General features: G+C 37.8%; 6 protein-coding genes across 6 annotated transcripts; 4 read left to right on the top strand and 2 right to left on the bottom strand.

Moving 5' to 3' along the window:
• Positions 1 to 2345: 2345 nt before the first annotated feature.
• Positions 2346 to 2776, bottom strand: LOC106637861 (histone H2A). The gene has a single exon (XM_014350824.2). The coding sequence runs from the start codon at positions 2774 to 2776 to the stop codon at positions 2399 to 2401; it is 378 nt and encodes a 125-aa protein (XP_014206310.1). The 3' UTR covers positions 2346 to 2398.
• A 336-nt stretch (positions 2777 to 3112) lies between these two features.
• On the top strand, positions 3113 to 3578 carry LOC111643884 (histone H2B.1/H2B.2-like). The gene has a single exon (XM_023392189.2). It carries the CDS (start codon positions 3135 to 3137, stop codon positions 3507 to 3509), a length of 375 nt encoding a protein of 124 aa, XP_023247957.2. The 5' UTR covers positions 3113 to 3134; the 3' UTR covers positions 3510 to 3578.
• A 2612-nt stretch (positions 3579 to 6190) lies between these two features.
• On the bottom strand, positions 6191 to 6502 carry LOC149374216 (histone H4). Its single transcript, XM_089594266.1, has one exon. It carries the CDS (start codon positions 6500 to 6502, stop codon positions 6191 to 6193), a length of 312 nt encoding a protein of 103 aa, XP_089450392.1.
• A 260-nt stretch (positions 6503 to 6762) lies between these two features.
• Positions 6763 to 7201, top strand: LOC106637908 (histone H3). Its single transcript, XM_089594268.1, has one exon. The coding sequence runs from the start codon at positions 6763 to 6765 to the stop codon at positions 7171 to 7173; it is 411 nt and encodes a 136-aa protein (XP_089450394.1). The 3' UTR covers positions 7174 to 7201.
• A 6466-nt stretch (positions 7202 to 13667) lies between these two features.
• LOC111643454 (histone H1-like) lies at positions 13668 to 14399 on the top strand. The gene has a single exon (XM_023391318.2). It carries the CDS (start codon positions 13709 to 13711, stop codon positions 14339 to 14341), a length of 633 nt encoding a protein of 210 aa, XP_023247086.2. The 5' UTR covers positions 13668 to 13708; the 3' UTR covers positions 14342 to 14399.
• Positions 14400 to 17244: 2845 nt separating this feature from the next.
• On the top strand, positions 17245 to 19251 carry LOC111643432 (uncharacterized). Its single transcript, XM_089594691.1, has 5 exons — positions 17245 to 17369; positions 17468 to 17549; positions 17960 to 18060; positions 18793 to 18895; positions 19067 to 19251. Exons 1-5 carry the CDS (start codon positions 17307 to 17309, stop codon positions 19132 to 19134), a joined length of 417 nt encoding a protein of 138 aa, XP_089450817.1. The 5' UTR covers positions 17245 to 17306; the 3' UTR covers positions 19135 to 19251.
• The last annotated feature ends 673 nt before the right edge of the window (positions 19252 to 19924 follow it).

Genomic DNA, 19924 nt, shown 5'->3' with positions numbered 1-19924 from the left:
AGGGCCATACGACTCTTACGAGTCAGCGTTGATGTACATCTTGGTTCTTGCAGGTACATTTTGTTGTGTTAGCTTTGTGATTAATTGTTTTTATAGTAATTAAGTAGTACGGATTTCTTGTGTTGTGTCTAACTCGTGGTCAAGCTCCTGCAGTTACAAGTGAGTCTAGTGTCCATTCTTCTCAACTGTGGCACCGGTATAGAACGTCGATTTTGATGGTGACGGCGGTGTCAGCCCGCTTGCTCTTGCCGGCTCAACTTGTTATCACACGTGTCGACTGTAGCCACACGTGCAGACACCAGGATCGTTCCTATCCCGAGATTCTCGAAACACACCAGGTAAGTGCACGTGCTCACACCTTCACCCCTTTATCCTTTTGTTATAGCTTTAACTTATTTCTAAAGGCTCAGACATTGCGAAAATTCAATTTGTCGGTATTGTTGTTTATATTTTCTTTCACGGGGTCTTCTGACTAAGTTCTTGCTTTGACAGATTTCTCCAATAAATTCATGTCATGGGCCTTGTGTTTTTTATTTTCTCTTGAAGTTAAATTGTCTTTAATTCTGCCAAAATATGGTCAAATATTCAAATATTTCATAAATAATTGATTATTGCTATCAATTAGTTTGAATATAAATTAATGTAAAGTAATTTCCGCGTGTATGAAAAAAGTTAATATCAAAAATTTATTATGTAGCAGAGATAAATATGAAAAAAAAAAGAATACAAATTTCTCAAAATCTATCAAATTTTAAATCGTATAATATCATAAAACGATAAAAGGCTGAAAATTCGATATGTTTTCTCTATATGTAATTTTGTCTCGATTTTGTATCTTATGAAGCTTCTTCTCTTTTTATTAGGAAGAACAAAAATGAAAATCACATGAAAAATAATTATAGTTTATAAATTATTATGTAACATAAATTTTGTTTAAACGTGATCGCAATTCTTCATTTAAAAAAAAAATTATTTCATGCGAGTCTTATCAAGGTAGCGTGTTTTAGAATCTATATAATTCAATATGGGATACAAGATGAAAATTTATCATCGAAATGGCCGGAAAAGGAATTTCGGAAGTAAATATAAATTTTTTCACTACCCTCTCGTGATTGCAAATAATTATCTTATCATATACAAATTTCGTTGTACCTACTCTGGTCTGCAAGATATTGGCAATTTGGCAACCAAACCCACTTTATTTTTTTTTTTTTTTTTTTTTTTTTTTGATGGAGCAGGGAAAGGAAAATCTTCATAGACACTCCAGCTAATCCGGTGGTAGTGTCGGATTCACCCAGTGTGCCTACCGACTAAAAACTAACCTCCCCGCATGGGACAGGTCCGTGAGGATCACTCCCCTAGATGACAAAAGGGCATAAGAGGAGAAAGAAGGAAAATAACGGAGAATTTCGGTGGCCGACTCGCTCTCGAAGAGATGGGAGGACGGGGCACTTACGCATCTGGGCGAAGCTCGAATCTTGGCTTGCGCCGGAATAGAGTTAGAGAAGCTTGGATTTTGTGTTATTGTATGTGTGTGTAGATGTGTGAGTCTACTGGGTATTGTCGTATTGTGTGATTGGAAGCGTACTCGTGCTTAGTGTAAGTGTTCTATAGGGTTGAGGCCGTAGAGGATACGGCGGATAGAAGGGTGCTCCTGAGGGGAGCGTACGAATTGAAGTCGCGTTCGTTTCGTCGAGATCATGGAGATGGAGATGATGCATCCGATGGAAGTAGGGGGGATTGAAGACCTAGAGTGTATTGAGGGTCTTCGGGGTTCTGTGCTAGAGCGCAGGGACGTCTTATAAGGTCGAAGCGACCGGGTTGGCGGTTCGCGAGTGCGGCAATGGTGGGGTTTACGTAGAACCCTTTTTTTTTTTTTTTTTTTTTTTTTTTTTTTTGTTTTTTTGTTTGATGGAGCGGGGAGGGCAAAATCTTCATAGACACCCCAGCTCATCCGATGGTAGTGTCGGATATACCCGGTGTGCCTACCGACTAAAAACTAACCTCCCCGCATGGGACAGGTCCGTGAGGACCACTCCCCTAGAAGACAACGTAGAACCCTGTTTTGTTCAACAACCATTCTGAAAATATCTACATTCACGAAAAGTTACACCCACAAACTCAAGAACGATGTTTTTTTTTAATTTTTGTTTTTGTTTGATGGAGCGAGGAGGGGAAAATCTTTTGACATCCCAGCTAATCCGGTGGTGGTAAAAACAAAGTTGATTTAATACTGCGCATGTTCAGAAATTCCTTGTGGAAGAGAAATAATGACCATTGAATTCATCGTAACAATAGTGATATTTTGGCATCATTTAATGATTTAAAATTAGTTTAATTACGTTTTCACATATTTGTAGTCCTAAGAAGGACTGATTGTTGTTTGAAGAAAGATGATCTACGAGCTTTTCTCGGTCTTCTTGGGTAGAAGTACAGCCTGGATGTTGGGCAAGACACCACCTTGGGCGATTGTTACTCCAGAGAGCAGCTTGTTCAATTCTTCGTCATTGCGGATGGCTAACTGAAGGTGACGGGGGATGATTCTGGTTTTCTTATTGTCACGAGCTGCGTTGCCAGCCAACTCGAGAACCTCAGCGGCCAAGTACTCCATGACGGCGGCCAAGTACACAGGCGCACCGGCACCCACTCGTTCGGCGTAGTTGCCTTTCCGCAGAAGACGGTGGATACGTCCTACGGGGAACTGGAGTCCAGCCCGAGTCGAGCGAGTCTTGGACTTTCCCTTCACCTTACCACCACCTTTGCCACGTCCCGACATGTTAGTAATATGTGTATTAAGTGCTCACGTACTACGAAAGTCGCAGTAAGCGGTAACTGATGGTCTTGTTTCCCATAGAGAACCCCTTTATATAGGCCTTCGAGTTGCTACTCCAAAATCTACCCCTACTTATGGAGAATACTGGATACAGTTACGGCGAACCAACAGCTGCTCGGTCTACTCGCAGCGCAGGGGAGAGTCAGAGATGGTTGGCTAGGCGTTGCTGCCTCGATGCTCTGAAAAAGTGGGGGTAAATTTCGGAGTAAGCCATGGGACGCTCATAAAAGTAGAGGCGAAACAGGGTACCCACATTCAGTTTCTAACTATCAACGTTAGTCCATTCACCCATCGCACCATCATGCCACCCAAAGCATCTGGTAAAGCCGTCAAGAAGGCAGGAAAAGCCGTAAAGAATATCACCAAGGGTGATAAGAAGAAGAAGCATAAGAAAAGGAAGGAAAGTTACGCCATCTACATTTACAAGGTTCTGAAGCAAGTCCACCCCGACACTGGTGTCTCTTCCAAGGCGATGAGTATCATGAACAGCTTCGTCAACGACATCTTCGAGCGTATCGCCGCTGAGGCTTCCCGCCTGGCCCACTATAACAAGAGGTCCACCATCACCTCCCGGGAAATTCAGACTGCCGTGAGGCTCTTACTGCCTGGTGAATTGGCTAAGCACGCCGTTTCTGAGGGAACCAAGGCCGTAACCAAGTACACCAGCTCTAAGTAAATCAACTCCCCACGATAACAACTGGCCCTTCTCAGGGCCTCAAAATTGTTAGAACGTGAATAACTTTATTCTAACAATGTAGCTCAGGGTCAGTCTAAATGAAGTACTTTTAATTTGTTGCCCACGTCACAATTGGCAATAACTAACTGACAATCTGGATCTATATATTGTAGCTCATAAAAATGTTGCGATCATATATACATACAGTTATGGATCCATAATAGATCCCAACAACTGTTCTTACAGTTAACTAATAAACAATGGATCCAGATGCTGTGTATTATACTACATACTGTTTATTGTGAAAAGAAGTATTATGTAGTAGTCATAATCATTGAATCGGTAAACAAACTGATAATGATAATAATAATAATAATTATTTAAGGCTGTACTTGTCAACCGCAATTTATTAAAAGGATACATAAATTTGACTAAATAAATAAAAAATTTGTTTCCATATTTTAAAATAACAAATATACATCTACATTCTCAGAAAACTATAGCCTTTAGTCGTTAACTTGTCAATATTATTTTCATTAACGACATGCTGTTAGTGTTTGCTAAAAAACCTACAGCTTTGTCGATGAGAACTTTTTTGCTGTTATTATTAAACTTTCCAGGTGAATTGTTTAACTACGTTTGTTTACAATCACAGGATTCTTGTTATTTAATGCTAAACTTTAGATTTATGAAGATACTTGATACGAATAGCGTTGTGCATTGACTCAGTGACATATTCAATAGCTCATTTATTGCTTAATTTATAGTTTCATACATTAACTGTGCGTATATATGCTTGTCATAAGCAACGAATAACATATAGATACGCATGTATAAGTACCACGTAATGTTATCATCCGGAATTTCAGCCAGACTAGACCCATTATGGATTAAAAACTGTAAACATAATCTATTTATCTAATCCTTCATCTAATTATCATTATCCTTTAAAATTTTTCAATTCAAGATAGGACCAGGGAACAGGACTAAAGGGTAAATGAGCAAGCCTATGGTGGATTCTTGGATTAGCTGGGGTGTCTATGAAGATTTTCCCCTCCCCGCTCCATCAAACAAAAAAAAAAAAAAAAAAAAAAAAAAAATGGTGGATTCGAAAAACTTTACGATTATTATATCGTTTAGACGTTTGATATATATACATACACAAAGTTCCACAGTCGAGATGAGTACTGAGTTTACAATAAGAGCAGTTGGAACAAACAGTGAGAGACAGCAACAACTTTAAAGGAGTATATTTGTCTCTTCGAAATTCAAACCTGACTTAAGTCAGCTCTCGCCCTCCGCTTCAACGCGCAAACGCCAAGCCTTCTCGCCTGAGCTAGAGCTAGGTATCTATTTTTCGCTGCATCAAACATCTTTCTTCTTTTTCCTCCACTTCTAACTTTCTTCCTTTTCCATGGGTGTAGAGCCGCAAGGCTGGTCCCCAGATGGTGTTTTTAGCCGGTAAGAATCCGGCACTATCCCCTTCCTTGGGGATGTCTATGTAAGATTTTCACCATCCTCCTAATAAAAAAAAAAAAAAAAAAAAAAAAAAAAAAAAAAAACTCTTCGAAATGCGACAATGAGGGGGAAAGTTTACCGATTCTTCGAGGCCCATGATCCAAGACTTAAATATATGATACTTTCACTACAACACAATAACACTTCCCTCTCTTAGCTATCTTTAAGAGTATTTAATGCAGCCATTACCATAGATCAAGGCCCTTTCATTAAGATACTGAGGTCGGTCCTGGGTATTCCGTGGTACATCAGGAATACCCAGATTATCAAGGAGTTTAACATCGTCCTTCCAATAAAAGCAGCCCCCGTCCTTGCGTCTAAAATCCGCGCCACCATTACGGACCACCCAAACCCCACCATCGCCGCACTCGCGAACCTCCAACCCGATCGCTTCGACTTTCTAAGAGCCCCTGCGCTCTAGCACAGAACCCCGAGGACCCTCAATACACTCTAGGTCTTAAATCTCCCCTGCTTCCTTCGGATGCATCATCTCCACCTCCATGATCTCGACGAAACGAACGCGACTTCAATTCGTGCGCTCCCTTCAGGAGCACCCTTCTATCCGCCGTATCCTCTACGGCCTCAACCCTATACAACACTCACACTAATCACAAGTACGCTTCCAAATACACAATAACCAGCGGACTCACACTCCTACACACACACACATACAATAATACAAAATTTAAACTTCTCTAACTCTACTCATTCCGGCGCAAGCCAAGATTCGAGCTTCGCCCAGATGCGTAAGTGCCCCCTCCTCTCATCTCTTCGAGAGCGAGTCGGCCTCCGAAATTCTCTGTTATTTTCCTTTTTCTTTCTCCTCTTATGCCCTTTTGTCTTTTAGGGGAGTGGTCCTCACGGACCTGTCCCATGCGGGGGGGTTAGTTTTTAGTCGGTAGGCACACCGGGTGAATCCGACACTACCACCGGATTAGCTGGGGTGTCTATGAAGATTTTCCCCTCCCCGCTCCATCAAACAAAAAAAAAAAAAAAAAAACCATAGATCAAGCACAGTCTGCATCCAGACATGCTATAAGCGCAGTTAGCTAAGCTACATTCCCGGCAATTGTTGAATTACATATGACAACAGTAGTAAACGTTGGATATATTGGTGGCCTTGAAAAAGGCCGATTGTTTTTTCCCCCAAAAAATTAACTAAATTAACCGCCGAAACCGTAGAGAGTGCGTCCCTGTCTCTTCAATGCGTAGACAACGTCCATGGCAGTGACGGTCTTCCTCTTGGCGTGTTCGGTGTAGGTGACGGCATCACGGATGACGTTCTCAAGGAATACCTTGAGGACACCGCGGGTCTCTTCATAGATCAGTCCAGAGATACGCTTGACTCCTCCACGGCGAGCCAGACGGCGGATGGCCGGCTTGGTGATACCCTGGATGTTATCACGAAGGACCTTGCGATGGCGCTTGGCTCCTCCTTTTCCCAACCCCTTTCCTCCCTTACCACGACCAGTCATTTTGGTGTAGTTAGAATAAAGTTACACTGTACCAGTCAGCCAAGAAAGGTTTTTTGATGCCAAAGGTACTTTGAGCCCCCGTTTTTATAGGCTTCCTCGAAACTTTACCCTCTCTACGACTGTTTGATCGGCAACGGCCCCCCAAACTCCAGTCTCTTTTTCCTACCCGTTTTGGAACGTATAAAAAGGGGGCGCTCCCCATGGAACCGGCATTCCCTTTTCGTCCGTCGCTCACCCCGTATTATTATCATTGTGAAGATATGGCTCGTACCAAGCAAACAGCGCGCAAGTCCACCGGAGGCAAGGCCCCGCGCAAGCAGTTGGCCACCAAAGCCGCTCGCAAGAGTGCGCCAGCTACTGGTGGTGTCAAGAAGCCCCATCGCTACAGGCCAGGAACAGTGGCCCTCCGTGAGATCCGTCGGTATCAGAAGAGCACCGAACTTCTTATCCGCAAACTGCCCTTCCAGCGCCTTGTGCGTGAAATTGCCCAGGACTTCAAGACCGACTTGCGCTTCCAGAGCTCGGCCGTTATGGCTCTCCAGGAAGCGAGTGAGGCTTACCTCGTGGGACTTTTCGAGGATACCAACCTCTGTGCCATCCACGCCAAGCGAGTGACAATCATGCCAAAGGACATCCAGTTGGCCAGACGCATCCGTGGAGAACGGGCTTAAGACACACACTTCAGAAAATCACCAAAACAACCGGCTCTTTTCAGAGCCCAACAAAGTTTTCAAACGTATATTTCGATATATTATTCCATTTTACTGCATATTGCGCTGTCAACAATTTAAAGAAGCTGTCAATACTCAAACTCTAGGGGGTGTTCTTGACATGTCCTTTTAGTCAAGTAAAACATTATTAGTTTAGTAGGTTTGGTTGCCCTTTCATGAAGATTCTGAGGTTGGTCCTGGGTATTCCGTGGTACATCAGGAATACCCAGATTATCAAGGAGTTAAACATCGTCCCTCCGATACAAGCAGCTACTGTCCTTGCGTCTAAAATCTGCGTCTCCAGTACGGACCACCCAAACCCCACCATCGCCGCACTCGCGAACCTCTAACTCGGTCGCTTCGACTTTCTAAGAGCCCCTGCGCTCTAGCACAGAACCCCGAGGACCCTCAATATACTCTAGGTCTTCAATCCCTCCTGCTTCTATCGGATGCATCATCTTCATCTCCATGATCTCGACGAAACGAACGCGACTTCAATTCGTACGCTCCCCTCAGGAGCACCCTCTATCCGCCGTATCCTCTACGGCCTCAACCCTATAGAACACTTACACTAAGCACGAGTACGCTTCCAATCACACAATACGACAATACCCAGTAGACTCACACATCTACACACACATACAATAACACAAAATCTAAGCTTCTCTAACTCTATTCCGGCGCCAGCCAAGATTCGAGCTTCGCCCAGATGCGCAAGTGCCCCCTCCTCTCATCTCTTCGAGAGCGAGTCGGCCTCCGAAATTCTCCGTTATTTTCCTTTTTCTTTCTCCTCTTATGCCCTTTTGTCTTCTAGGGGAGTGGTCCTCACGGACCTGTCCCATGCGGGGAGGTTAGTTTTTAGTCGGTAGGCACACCGGGTGAATCCGACACTACCACCGGATTAGCTAGGGTGTCTATGAAGATTTTTCTTTCCCCGCTCCATCAAACAAAAAAAAAAAAGAAAAAAAAAAGGAGTTAAACATCTTCCCCCCAATTTAAGCAGCCCTTGTCCTTGCGTCAAAAATCCGCGCCTCCATTATGGACCACCCAAATCCCACCTCCCCTCTGGAGCATCCACCCGCCCGCCGAATCCTCTACTTTTTTTTTGTTTGATGGAGCGGGGAAAGGAAAATCTTCATAGACACCCCAGCTAATCCGGTGGTAGTGTCGGATTCACCCAGTGTGCCTACCGACTAAAAACTAACCTCCCCGCATGGGACAGGTCCGTGAGGATCACTCCCCTAGATGACAAAAGGGCATAAGAGGAGAAAGAAGGAAAATAACGGAGAATTTCGGTGGCCGACTCGCTCTCGAAGAGATGGGAGGACGGGGCACTTGCGCATCTGGGCGAAGCTCGAATCTTGGCTGGCGCCGGAATAGAGTTAGAGAAGCTTAGATTTTGTGTTATTGTTTGTGTGTGTAGATGTAGATGTATGAGTCTCGTACGTCTACGCAGACGACGTCGCGGTCAGCTGTACGTCAAAACAACACTCTCGGTGCACCACCCTTCTAAACGAGCACATCATCACTCTACTCAACTGGTATAGTCTCTGGAAACTGGTCGTCAATGAGGCAAAGACTATAGCCATGCTCGTCTCCTGGAAAAATCCCAGGAAGAAATTGCAGAAGATAAGGGTCAACGGAGTAGATATCGACTGGAGCTACTCCGCCAAGTACCTTGGCGTAACGCTAGACCGTCGACTCACGTACGTTCGGCACATCAACAGCACCCGCGGAAAGGCATATGGAGCCTTCGTGCAACTAAAGCCCTTCTTCAACAACAAAGCCGTCTCCCAGAAGACCAAGCTGCGCACCTTCAACGCCATCATTAAAAGCATTAGCACCTACGCGATACCAACGTGGGGCGCTGCAAAGGGAAACCGACTACAGGGCATCCAGGGCCCTTTCATGAAGATACTGAGGTCGGTCCTGGGTATTCCGTGGTACATCAGGAATACTCAGATTATCAAGGAGTTAAACATCGTCCCTCCAATACAAGCAGCCCCCGTCCTTGCGTCTAAAATCCGCGCCTCCATTACGGACCACCCAAACCCCACCATCGCCGCACTCGCGAACCTCCAACCCGGTCGCTTCGACCTTATAAGACGTCCCTGCGCTCTAGCACAGAACCCCGAAGACCCTCAATACACTCTAGGTCTTCAATCCCCCCTGCTTCCATCGGATGCATCATCTCCATCTCCATGATCTCGACGAAACGAACGCGACTTCAATTCGTGCGCTCCCTTCAGGAGCACCCTTCTATCCGCCGTATCCTCTACGGCCTCAACCCTATACAACACTCACACTAATCACAAGTACGCTTCCAAATACACAATACCCAGCGGACTCACACATTTACACACACACACACACACACACACACACACACACACACACGTACAATAACACAAAATTCAAGCTTCTCTAACTCTATTCCGGCGCAAGCCAAGACTCGAGCTTCGCCCAGATGCGTAAGTGCCCCCTCCTCTCATCTCTTCGAGAGCGAGTCGGCCTCCGAAATTCTCCGTTATTTTCCTTTTTCTTTCTCCTCTTATGCCCTTTTGTCTTCTAGGGGAGTGGTCCTCACGGACCTGTCCCATGCGGGGAGGTTAGTTTTTAGTCGGTAGGCACACCGGGTGAATCCGACACTACCACCGGATTAGCTGGGGTGTCTATGAAGATTTTCCCCTCCCCGCTCCATCAAACAAAAAAAAAAAAAAAAAAAAAAAATGTATGAGTCTACTGGGATTGTGTATTTGGAAGCGTACTTGTGGTTAGTGTAAGTGTTGTATAGGGTTGAGGCCGTAGAGGATACGGCAGTATTCTAGCTCAATCCAATATTTGAGTTTTTCCCATATGCGTAAGTGTCCCTCCTTTCACCCTTTGGAGAGCGAAACTGGCCTCCGAAATTCTTCATTATGTTCCATCTTTTTTTAGGTTATTTTTAAATCGGTAGGTACACTGTGTGGATCCGACACTATCACCGAAATAACCTGGGTGACCATGACAATTTTTTTCCTCCACACCCAATCAATAAAAAAAAAAAAAAAAAAAATGTTACGCAGGAATAGCGGAGCTCAGGGATACGCAAGTAATAAATACTCACAAATTAAAACGACTTAACCTGTCATTTTTGCTGACAAGGGAGATGTCAGCTTAAGACAGATGTTAGCCTTAGACGCAGAGGGTGACCAGCTCGAGAGCTGCTAACTAATATTTAGTATGCCTTTCGTGTATCTTAAGAGTGAATAGTAGGCACAGTGCACTAAAGCTGTGCATGATTTCTCCTCCTACACTCTCCTTTAGTGGGCACATTCTACTGCACACTTTTTTTTTTTTTTTGTGGTGCCGAAAATCGTTTTATACGCACTTTTTTAATAAAAATATAGTGCCAGATTTCTAGAGGCTAAAAATTTACCACATATGGAGAACCAATCAAATGGCTGTGCACTTCTCAAGAGAGAAGAAAATTAAAGAAGCTGAGAGAAAGAAGGAACTGGTGAAAAAATCAAAGGATTTGCGTATGAAATCACAGACTGAAAAAGATTTTAAGCGAATTTTGAAGCCACTTGGGCAAGGAAAACGACGGAAATCTCATAAAGTCGGTATAATCTAAGTACAGACACTACCGATAACAGAAGAGAAGGTGCCTGGTTTGGTTTGATTTGAAATTTAAAAAAAAAACCCTCGCTTCTTGGTTTTTTTTTATTTTAATTTATAAGTCTCGTCTATATGTGTATTAAAGGTCATAGTTTTGTCAGAATGTATCTTCAGTCGTTTTCAGTTGCTCTTGATAAATTCTTAGATACTTAAGTCAAAATATTTTACAGTGTATGCAAACTGTTGCGTCTTCTTAAAAAAAAAAGAATTTTTTTAAAACAGCCGTAAAAAAGTTGTTAATCAATATACCGTCTTGTTTTTGTCAGATTCAGATTCTTGAATGGGTAAACTCCTGTACACTCAATTTTTATGTCTTTCCATTATTCATAGAACACTTTCAAAATTATTGTGAAATTGGTGTGTTTGAATAATAATAATTTTAAAGAAGCAATTACGAGTAATTTCAAGATAGTTGTAATTTCTTCCATCGGCAATTGAATCCTTCTTAGTCTCGACTTAGTTAAGACAATTTATGAAATAAATAGCTATTTTAGTAGAAAAAGATGTATTGTCGAACAATTTTCTAATTTTAATTAACTCGTTAAACAAAAATTTGGTGAGCTGGATTGGAGTTCCTGGAGAAAAACGAAGAATTACTTTATATATTATTAAATGGTAACGAATGAAACATAACTAGATTTTCTGTTGGTTTTTTTTTTTATTCTTATTGTACGTTGTTAACGAAAAGCACAAGCATGGAATTTAGTAATTTATATAAAATTTAGTTATTTAGATGAAAAATAATGTTATTTAGCTATAGTGTCGACGTTATTTGGTTGACAAGATAGGAATTATATTGTTTTACGGACTGCCCTTGACAATAGGTTGTGAATCCAAGTCTCATTCAACTCAACTATCTGGAAAATTAATAATCCTACATTAATAAGCAATTTTGTTAGGAACGGTATACTAAATTTAGGAATCATTTAATTAAAATGTGGGCAACTTACATAACTACACAAATCAAATAAATACAATAAAATAAATTGCAAAAGGTTGTGAAAATTATATGTTGATTTAATAATTGTTATTTGAAATATTCTACTTTGTAAATTCATAAAACTACATAATTATGCAAATAAGTCTAACAAATGGCACTAGGGTTTTAAAATGTGTCATATCGTTTACTAGATAAAAAAGGTTTGGTGATAAATCATTTTATCTCAAAATTATGGTAAAGTATTAATTTAAAAAAGGAAGTTCTAAAAATATTTCAAGGAAACAATTATTTTTTAATGAACTTGTTAACAAACCTGGCAGACTGCATCCAATATACACAAGAATTGAGCAAATTTTTTGTACACAAAAACAAAATATCTTGCACAAGCTTATATAAATAAAGAGAGACCACGAAATATTTTACAATTATTTTTATGTGCATATAGTATAATTTTATTCAGCATTTAGTAAAATTTTAGTAGGACTAATATTATACATCAGCTAGCTCGTGTAAACTAATAGGCTTTGAGGGCTTTATTTAGAATATTAATTTGATATAAATATTAAAAAATTTATTGTACTTATTTCGAATGAATGTAAAGAAATGGTATTTTCCTTAAATGTTTCGATGTTCCCAATAATGTATCTCTTAATTAAAATAAAAAGTCAGGTAACTTAGTTATGTTAAAATAAAACAATTACAAAAATTTTGAAGCCCTTTACACAGTAGCAATAAATTGTATTGTCAGTCTTGTAAAGTTGCTAAATCAACATACAAAGAGTTTGTGTTTGACGCAGCATACTTTTTTTTGATGACTGTAATATCACGTTGTTTAGTTCTTTTACATAAATAAAATCAAACTAATTAATTCTTACTTTTGTCTAGTACTACAATCAAACCTTAAAAACAACACATTTTGTCATGTTAAATTCCATAAATATATAAAAATGTTAGGGCACTATCATAATCTATCGATTTGAGGCCTATATGTTAGTACCAGTCAAAGGTAAAAATTACACTTAGTTTCAATGTAATTTTTTTTAATGTAAGCGTACTAGACGATATAATACTACGAGTGTTATACGAAAATTATGATGCACAAAAAAAATTTCCTTTTTCAACCTTCAACTTTGCAACATTGATGGTAAAATGTAATGCCACTATATAGATGATTAAGACATTTTTGAAAATATATTCATTCAACATATGAAACTCGCTTGACTTTTCATTTTTGTTAAAAGGTAAATTTTATTGGATTTTTGTACAATAAATTTTATGATTCAAGTGCAAAATAGATGGAATGAGAGGTAAATAACATTTGATCACTATTTTATAATGCACAAAGGTCTGAACAAATTTAAATGTGGTAAGGATGTAGCTAAAAACTTTGTATGGTAGAAGTTTTAATTAATTTGAGAACTTATTTCACTGATTATTATTAAAAAAAAATTTACATGATGATGTTGTTTATTTAACTTTACAACCAGTTAATTACATGGTAAATATGGATAGTTATTTATTATTTATACACATTTTAACGCATAATGTGCCAAAGGATGAAAATATAGTTTCTAGAAATACCAAATTTATTAAATGTTCTTCCCTTATTTGCTGACAGCATTTAACTTGAGAGTATAGTTCAACTGTTCCTTAATTTATTAGAGTTGCATTTGTGCACGATAATGGCGCTTGCGATTTTTTATCAAATTTTAAATAAAATTAAATAGAAACAGGCGCATACCGAAACGAGGGAGCGAAATTGACGCATCTTTTAGCGTCTCTCCTGGAGGTCCGCGCCGACAGGATATAAGGGAAAATGGACCCTTACGGCGTCACTCCCTATTTTGTACCCAGTACCGTCAGTCAGCAACTCCACCTGATTCGCCAATTCTAACCATGAGCGACGCCGTCGAAACTACGTCTACCGTTATTGCGCAAGCGGCTGCTTCGCCGAAGAAGGTCGCGAAAAAACCAGCCGGAGCCAAAAAACCAGCTGCCAAGCCAACCCACCCTCCTGCCTCGGAGATGGTCAACAAGGCCATCGCGGCTTTGAAGGACAAGAAGGGCTCTTCGCTCCCAGCCATCAAGAAATACATAGCTGCCAACTACAAGATCGATGTGGCAAAGCAGTCCATCTTCATTAGGAAGTACCTGAAATCTGCTGTTGAGAAGAAAACCCTTGTCCAGACCAAGGGAACTGGGGCAGCTGGACGTTTCAAGCTCGCAGCGAAGGGCGAAAGCGAGAAAAAAGTAGTAGTGAAGAAACCTGCAGCCAAGAAACCGGCAGCAAAGAAGCCCGCGGGTGAAAAGAAGGTGGTGAAAAAACCAGCAGGTGAGAAAAAGATCGCAGCCAAAAAACCAGCAGCTGCCAAAAAACCCGCAGCCAAGAAACCTAAGGTAGAGAAAGTTACCAAGCCAAAGTCTCCATCCAAGGCTAAGAAGAGCGGAAAAGCTACAGCTGCCAAACCCAAGTCTCCCAAGCCTAAGAAGGCCGCAGCACCTAAAGCCAAAGCAGCAGCAAAGAAGTAAACCACCCCCACTCGGCTTATAAACAAACGGTCCTTCTCAGGACCAACAAACAACATTAACGTAATAATTATGTTCCATATTAAATACAAACAATTAATTATTAAGAAAATTTAACTACTACCTCTTGGTTGTCACCGGGGGTATCGTTTATAGATGTTTGCGTCTCCAACCCGGTCGCTTCGACCTTATAAGACGTCCCTGCGCTCTAGCACAGAATCCCGAGGACCCTCAATACACTCTAGGTCTTCAATCCCCCCTACTTCCATCGGATGCATCATCTCCATCTCCATGATCTCGACGAAACGAACGCGACTTCAATTCGTGCGCTCCCTTCAGGAGCACCCTTCTATCCGCCGTATCCTCTACGGCCTCAACCCTATACAACACTCACACTAATCACAAGTACGCTTCCAAATACACAATAACCAGCGGACTCACACTCCTACACACACACACATACAATAATACAAAATTTAAACTTCTCTAACTCTACTCATTCCGGCGCAAGCCAAGATTCGAGCTTCGCCCAGATGCGTAAGTGCCCCCTCCTCTCATCTCTTCGAGAGCGAGTCGGCCTCCGAAATTCTCTGTTATTTTCCTTCTTCTTTCTCCTCTTATGCCCTTTTGTCTTCTAGGGGAGTGGTCCTCACGGACCTGTCCCATGCGGGGAGGTTAGTTTTTAGTCGGTAGGCACACCGGGTGAATCCGACACTACCATCGGATTAGCTAGGGTGTCTATGAAGATTTTTCTTTCCCCGCTCCATCAAACAAAAAAAAAAATAGATGTTTGCAGATTTCTCCTTTTTACACAATGATAAATAATATTGCTTAGATATCTTATGAGTCTTCCTAAAATATTTGTCTATTATATTTTCTGCTTAAAGTCAACAAACAGGTCAACTAATGGTCAAAACGTTATTTACCGTGTACACAGTTATTATTCACGAGTACTAGGAATTTTTTTTTTTTTTGACAGCTAGAAGAGAAAATTGTTGCAAAACAACTAAGGTTATACAACCAAAGGTAGTTTTGGATTCTTGCAAACAATTTTCTCTCTAAATTTTTTTGATCTCTAAGAATTGGTAACATAGAATAAAATTTATCATTTCTTAAACTGATCAGACCAAAATAAACAAAGTAAATGTCATTTTATTCTTAAACAGTAATATCTATTCAGGGAAAAAAATATCTTCTACTGTGAATTCATGAAACTAAACAATAGAAAATTGAATTATCATATTTTCTAAAAAGGAGATTTTCTGAAATCGATAAAATCTAAATAAAAAAAGTAATTATCAAAGGAATTGAAATTTTTTTCTTTTATTTGGGTACTTAAATATTCAGATATACAAAACTAACTAAAATAAATAAACTAAACTAAACTAAAAGAAACTAAAATAAATAAGCCCATATTTATGAAAATCAGTTGATGGAATCCTGAAATATGATGATTAGCATGGGTACTCACATACGTATTCGCGTATATTTTTTTAAACGATAATTGTAACAATATTTTTTATATTAAATTCATTCAAACATTTTTCGGATTCTTTAGCATAAAATATTTTAAAATAAGAAAAGGCAAGAAATTTAATTTTTCAAAAAACAATCGATAATGTATGCCTAGAAAAGTTTAGATGTGTGACCTTGAGATTTTTTAATGGTCATAGCAAATGCTTAGGGTATGGAAATTTCTCCCTTCGTCAAATAAAACGTGACAAAGATTTATTTTTCTAATTTTCAAATTAATTTTTTCTATGAAAATTTTATGATCCATTTTTCCTCCAGTTATAATTTGTTTTAATGTTTCGACTGTAAAATTTTTAAAAATATTTTCTGATTCATCAACAAATGTATACGTTGAATGAATAATACTATAAAAATGTTTTATTTGTCCTTAAATTTTATTTATGGAGTCATTACTTTCAAAATTTATTATAAAAAGTTTTTATGACCTTCTTTTTGAATAATGACTATAGTCACCAAATATTTTTTCCCACAGAAACGATGTCTTAACATTTTTGTTATACTTTTGTTACTTTTTTTATGATAGGAAAAATTTGATGAAAATTATCTAACACTATTAATTTATTTCCAAAGTATACTTTTCGAATGATGCAAGTCACATAATCTTTAGTTAACTGTTTTTAAACTTTTTTTGAAATCATTGAAGCGTTATTTTAATCATTCTAATTAGTTAAGTACAGTTCTTATAACTTTTTTTTTATTTTTTATTTTTAATTCTTCAAATGTACTTTAAATATTACTTTACTTATAAGCAAACAAAAGATTATATGATTGGTTATTTATTTCAAAAGTAATACGAAGGCAATACTAGTCCAGGCTATTTATGATATTTTGTACTTTGAAAAATAAACTAACAAATAAGTGTCTTGTATGAATATTTATAGAATATTTTGTTTGCATATAGTTTCAAAAATAATTATCATTCGAATGATATCTCAAACATTAATTAGGAGCTTGAAAAACAATTACCGTAAATTTTATTATTGCAACGAAGAAAAAAAAAATTTTGTCTACAAAATTCATACCGTGAAAATTTAACTGTTTTCAAAAATTACACATACTTATATTTATAATTAACGTATTTACGTTACAAGAATTCTATTGTTAAAATCTGTATGTATGAGCACCATAATGGCTTTTTTCGTTCGTTTGGGCATGCCGCTATCGCCAATCTAATAATTTCTTGCTTTTGTTCACACTCGTATATGAAGCGCTCGTATTATTAAAATTACACATCGTTGCGTTGCTCTAGTTTTTTTATTTTTTCATTTCGATAAATATGCCTACGTAATAGACTTCCGGTTTATATGTGTATATATATATATCATTGAAGTCCTTCCGGTGAAAAATTAGGTATATAAAAGAGTGTTGATTCTTCTGAGGTAAGCTGTACTCTTTTTAGTAGCCTGGATTACGCGTACTTTGATTTACAGTCAAGATGAAGTACTTCGCTCCCATTGTTTTGCTGTCTATAGTTTACTTTGCAGGTGCCTATCCTGAGGTAAAAAATTATTTTCTCATTATTTTACATGTATTTTATAATTATTCATTTTTTTAGTAAATTTTTTTTGTGTAAAATTACTAATTTTTTTTTCATAGGTATCATCGGGCCCACAGAAGAATAGCAAACAGGAAATGCAGTACAAGAATAGTTGCATTACTGAATCTAAAATTAACAAAAGTGAGTATTCAGCTAAAACTAATACTTAATAAATATGGACGTACATTTAAGATGAACAAGCAAAAGTTTTATCTTCGCAAGTGTTTTTTGTTTTTCAAAATCATTCGATAGTTTTGGATAATGTGAAATTTTTCTATGGTAAAAGATGCCATCAACAAGTAAATTGAATTTTTATTAAAATACTCCACTTCTGATAAAGTTGACAATTGGTTGATTTACAATTTGAATCGGGACTGATTTCTCTTGATTTACGAAACGTAGAAAGTGCATTGTTCCTAATATCTCTTTAAATATTTAAGTTATTGTGTACGAAGTTGGACATAATATTTTTCTAAAATTTGTGTGATGATTTGTAGAGAATTTTTGATTTCATTCTAACTAGGGATTTGAAATACGTATTTATCTTTCAGCCCTGGTCGAACGTGTTGAAAAAGGGGAGATGGAAGCGGAGATGTTCGAGGATGAAAAACTTAATTGCTATTATTCCTGCTTTTTTAAGAAAACTGGTGTCGTAAGTTTAAAAAATATATCACGATTATTGCTATCCACCAAATAATATTCATATTAGAAACAAAAAAAAATTCATTTTTACCACTACTCCATTCAAATGTTTGTGCTTTGTCTAGATTTGGCTCAAGATTCAAGCTGGACCTTTATTTCATGTTTTTGTTGATTTTTAATTTATAAGTTTAGGTGTACAGTGGGTATTTTTCTTTTAAAATTTGTCCAAAAAAGATCGATTGAATATTGGGCTAAATAATACAAAAATTTAAATTAGGACATCAACATAATATTAATTAATCTTCATTTATTTACTCATATTCTACATTATTAAGCTAGTGAATTGAATATAACTTAACCAACAAAAATTATTTTATACGCTTGACCATCCAGCGCATCGCCAAAGTTACTCTTTAGAGAGGCTTTTTAACCTGATGAGGGTTTTGAATATTTTATCTATATGGATTGAAACGTTCTTGCTTACATAAATGAACAAGTTGACAATACTACAATGTGCTGTTATATTTGTTGATAAAATATTCAATCCACGTTTGAGCTAATTAGAATCATCAACAATACTTTTTAATGAGAGCAGTAATTTTGAATTAAAAAAAAACTTAACATTTATATTTGTACTGTCATTAAAATCTTAACTAATTACTGCAGTAATACGAAAACAATTTCATAAAATTTTTTAATGGATTGATTCATAATTTTACGGTTGTTTTAATAAATGTCTTAGATAAAGCCTGATGGAACGATTGACAAGGAAGTTCTTCTTTCTAAAACACTTAACAGTCAGCCCAAAATACAAATTGAAAAAGTTGAGAAATGCATAACTGAAGGTAAATAATTTAATTTAAATATTTAATATAAATATTATCAATAAAAAATAAAATTGAGTTTAATCTTATTTAAATATTATTTGTAATGTCATGCATTTTTAAAAACAAAACTACACGTATGCAAGGTCCAGGTGTTTGAAATTTAAAAATATTTGATCGAAATTATATTAGTTTCAGGTAAGAACAACACCTGTGGAGTCGCTCTTCAATACTTAAATTGCACAATCATACCAAATTGAGTCGATTGTCGAATCGATACCTTCAAATTCTATTTATTTTGTTATTCTCTTATAGTGGCAGTGCATTTTATAATGTGTTTAATTCCAATGCACTTCTCAATATGTTCTTAAAAATAAATTTAGCACATAATGCAAATATTGTGTTTTCTATTACTTTTAATTGCACTATTCTTTATGTTGTGCACACTTGTGTAAATATGATGTGTACATGAAACATATAAACAATGGAATCAACCAATAAACTCCAAAATGAAAAGCAAACGACAGACATAGTAAAAAACTTTGATATTACCTAATTCAATAAAATATTTTAAAAAATAATAATTTTATAGCTTTGAACTTGTTGAAACGAACGAGAGCGAGAGACAGGTATAGGAGTTGATATGGTAACGGCATCTCATTCATCATTCGGAGATTTGAACAAATACCACTTGAGTATTGCTGCTAGCCTAAGATTTAAGAATGTATATTTATGATATAGGGTAGCTTATCAGTTTCTACTGGACCTATCTCCATAGGGAAATATGCAAATATTATTATCATTATTATTTTTTTTTTTTTCAACGAGTTTCACCTCAGTGAATTACTATGAACATAAAAGTAGGTTGACCTTCTGCAAAAAAGTTTTCATCTCATGAGTATATTGTCATCAGGAGAATTTTCCAAACGAGCTAGTACATTTTAAGCAGTAATGCAATTTTTATGAAAAAAAAATTTTCAAGCAAAAGTGTTACTTTAGCATCTGACTAAAGGATTTATTTCATAATCAATAACAGATAAAATAAATATA

The sequence above is a fragment of the Copidosoma floridanum genome, unplaced genomic scaffold (genome assembly GCF_036245765.1).
Source record: "Copidosoma floridanum isolate Cflo_tuat_1 unplaced genomic scaffold, Cflo_Japanese_pri ptg000021l, whole genome shotgun sequence".
NCBI classification, from domain to species: domain Eukaryota; kingdom Metazoa; phylum Arthropoda; class Insecta; order Hymenoptera; family Encyrtidae; genus Copidosoma; species Copidosoma floridanum.
The sequence above is the reverse complement of the archived record's forward strand: the minus strand, read 5'-3'. Positions and strand labels throughout refer to the sequence as shown.

Excerpts from the sequence above, each read along its gene's own strand:
- LOC106637861 (XM_014350824.2), bottom strand. The coding sequence starts at position 2,776 with ATGTCGGGACGTGGCAAAGGTGGTGGTAAGGTGAAGGGAAAGTCCAAG.
- LOC111643884 (XM_023392189.2), top strand. The coding sequence starts at position 3,135 with ATGCCACCCAAAGCATCTGGTAAAGCCGTCAAGAAGGCAGGAAAAGCC.
- LOC149374216 (XM_089594266.1), bottom strand. The coding sequence starts at position 6,502 with ATGACTGGTCGTGGTAAGGGAGGAAAGGGGTTGGGAAAAGGAGGAGCC.
- LOC106637908 (XM_089594268.1), top strand. The coding sequence starts at position 6,763 with ATGGCTCGTACCAAGCAAACAGCGCGCAAGTCCACCGGAGGCAAGGCC.
- LOC111643454 (XM_023391318.2), top strand. The coding sequence starts at position 13,709 with ATGAGCGACGCCGTCGAAACTACGTCTACCGTTATTGCGCAAGCGGCT.
- LOC111643432 (XM_089594691.1), top strand. The coding sequence starts at position 17,307 with ATGAAGTACTTCGCTCCCATTGTTTTGCTGTCTATAGTTTACTTTGCA. Across the intron at positions 17,370-17,467 it reads TTGCAGGTGCCTATCCTGAG|GTATCATCGGGCCCACAGAA; the intron begins GTAAAAAATTAT and ends TTTTTTTCATAG. Across the intron at positions 18,896-19,066 it reads TGAGAAATGCATAACTGAAG|TTTCAGGTAAGAACAACACC; the intron begins GTAAATAATTTA and ends AAATTATATTAG.